The sequence below is a fragment of the Equus asinus genome, chromosome X (genome assembly GCF_041296235.1).
Source record: "Equus asinus isolate D_3611 breed Donkey chromosome X, EquAss-T2T_v2, whole genome shotgun sequence".
NCBI lineage: Eukaryota > Metazoa > Chordata > Mammalia > Perissodactyla > Equidae > Equus > Equus asinus.
The window spans coordinates 137846939-137848661 of record NC_091820.1 but is presented as its reverse complement, the minus strand read 5'-3'; the positions used below and the strand labels follow the sequence as shown (position 1 = coordinate 137848661).

The 1723-nt window shown below is 60.9% G+C and overlaps 1 protein-coding gene across 1 annotated transcript; it reads right to left on the bottom strand.

Moving 5' to 3' along the window:
- Positions 1–1017, bottom strand: LOC106847621 (melanoma-associated antigen 8-like). Its single transcript, XM_014866991.3, has one exon. The coding sequence runs from the start codon at positions 1015–1017 to the stop codon at positions 1–3; it is 1017 nt and encodes a 338-aa protein (XP_014722477.3).
- Between the last annotated feature and the right edge of the window lie 706 nt (positions 1018–1723).

Genomic DNA, 1723 nt, shown 5'->3' with positions numbered 1-1723 from the left:
TCATGCCCAGCAGGAGAAGGTACTGGGCATGGGCCTGCCCCGTGCCTGGCCGCCCTCGGGCTCAGGTGCCCCTTCCTCATCACTCACAGCCTCTTCACACAGCTGGAGGAAGGGATTGGGATCCCTGCTACTGACCCTGAGGAAATACTCCAGGACTTTCATCTTGCTGGTTTCAGCGTGGGCCCTGGGACCCCACAGGAACTCGTAGCGAGCAGGATCGCTGCTGGGCACCTGCCGGTACTCCACGTACTGCTCCTGCACCCAAACTTTAGTGATAAGCTCCCTGGGCTCCCCGTAGATGAAGTGCTCCCTCCCGGCACGCACCCCCATGACACTCAGTGCTTCCCAGACGTCCTCCTCAGGGACACAGTCACCCTGCAGGTGGATCACACCCAGGAGCATCACCAGGAGGCCAGTCTTGGGCATGCTCTGCTCACCACTCAGCATCCCATCGTAGGTGAGGCCCAGGGTGGTGACCAGGACATAAGAGTGGTCACTGGGGTCCACTTCCTTCACGTCAATGCCAAAGACAAGCTGCATGTGCTCAGAGGCTTGTCTGAAGATCACAGGGAAATGGTCCTGGTAATCTCTGAGGACCGTATTCAGCATCTCCGCCTTTGTGGTGGGCTCCTTTGTGCGATACTTGAGAAGCAGGAACCCCACCAGGTCAGAGACCTTCAAACGTAGTGCATCTTGGAGCGAGGAGTTGGCATCTCCCGGGTCCTCCCAGACCCTTGGTCCCTCCTCATCTTGGATGCTGGAGCCGTTGTCTCTGGACTGGCTCCATGGAGTGGCTGCCATGGCAGTGGGGGAGGGTTGAGCACTCGGATGGCCCTGTTCAGGACTCGTGGTCGCAGCCACAGCCACCTCCTCCAGGGTGCCCAGGAAGGGGACAGAGGGGGAGGATGAGGGGGATATGGCCTCCTCCTCCTCAGCCCCAGACAGCTGCGCATCCACCAGGCCCTGGGCCTCTCTTGGGTCCTGATGGTCTTCCTCACGCTTGCAGAGCTCACCCATCCGACCTAGATTCATGTCAGGCAGCGGGCAGGAGTGTGGGCAGGGGGTGACTGACAGAGACCCACGGGCCTAGGAGGGAGAGAGTTGTGAGTGGCCTCAGCTCAGAAACCCACCCTTGGTGGCTCTGACAACGGTGACTTACAGGTCTCTTCTTAGGGGTGCTCTCGGCTTCACAGGGATCTGTTGTCCAGGGCGGCCTGTGCCCTAGGGATCTGAGGGAAGAAGTGATAGGGCTCCTCAGGGAGGACCCAGCACAGCCTGAGGTTCTGGTGCTGGTGGTGGGCTGGGGTGTGGTGGGCTCGAGGTCTGCAGGGTCCCTTCAGTTCTGGCGTGGGGGCGCCCCTGGATGCATATTCGGGGTTTGTCCCTCGACTTGAGTCCTGGCACTGCCTGGGCCTCCTCTATCTGTGACCTGAGGACACAAGCCTCAGACCAAGGCCTTCACCTCCAGGTTCCTGGAGGAGGAAACACGGGGCACCTCAGGGTGCAGACAGCAAGCAAGCACAGCCCTGGGACACCAGGGCTGACAGGAGGGGTGGGCCAGACTCTGTGAGGTCCCCATTGTTCTGGGGTGGGCGGTCCCCTCCGAGCTCACTCAGGGTCCTCACCTTTCCCCTGTCCTGGCCTGGGCCCCACCCCACTGCTGCCCTGAAGCAAACCTCTCAGAACAAGACCACAGACCCCTGAGATTGAGCAGAAGGAAGTG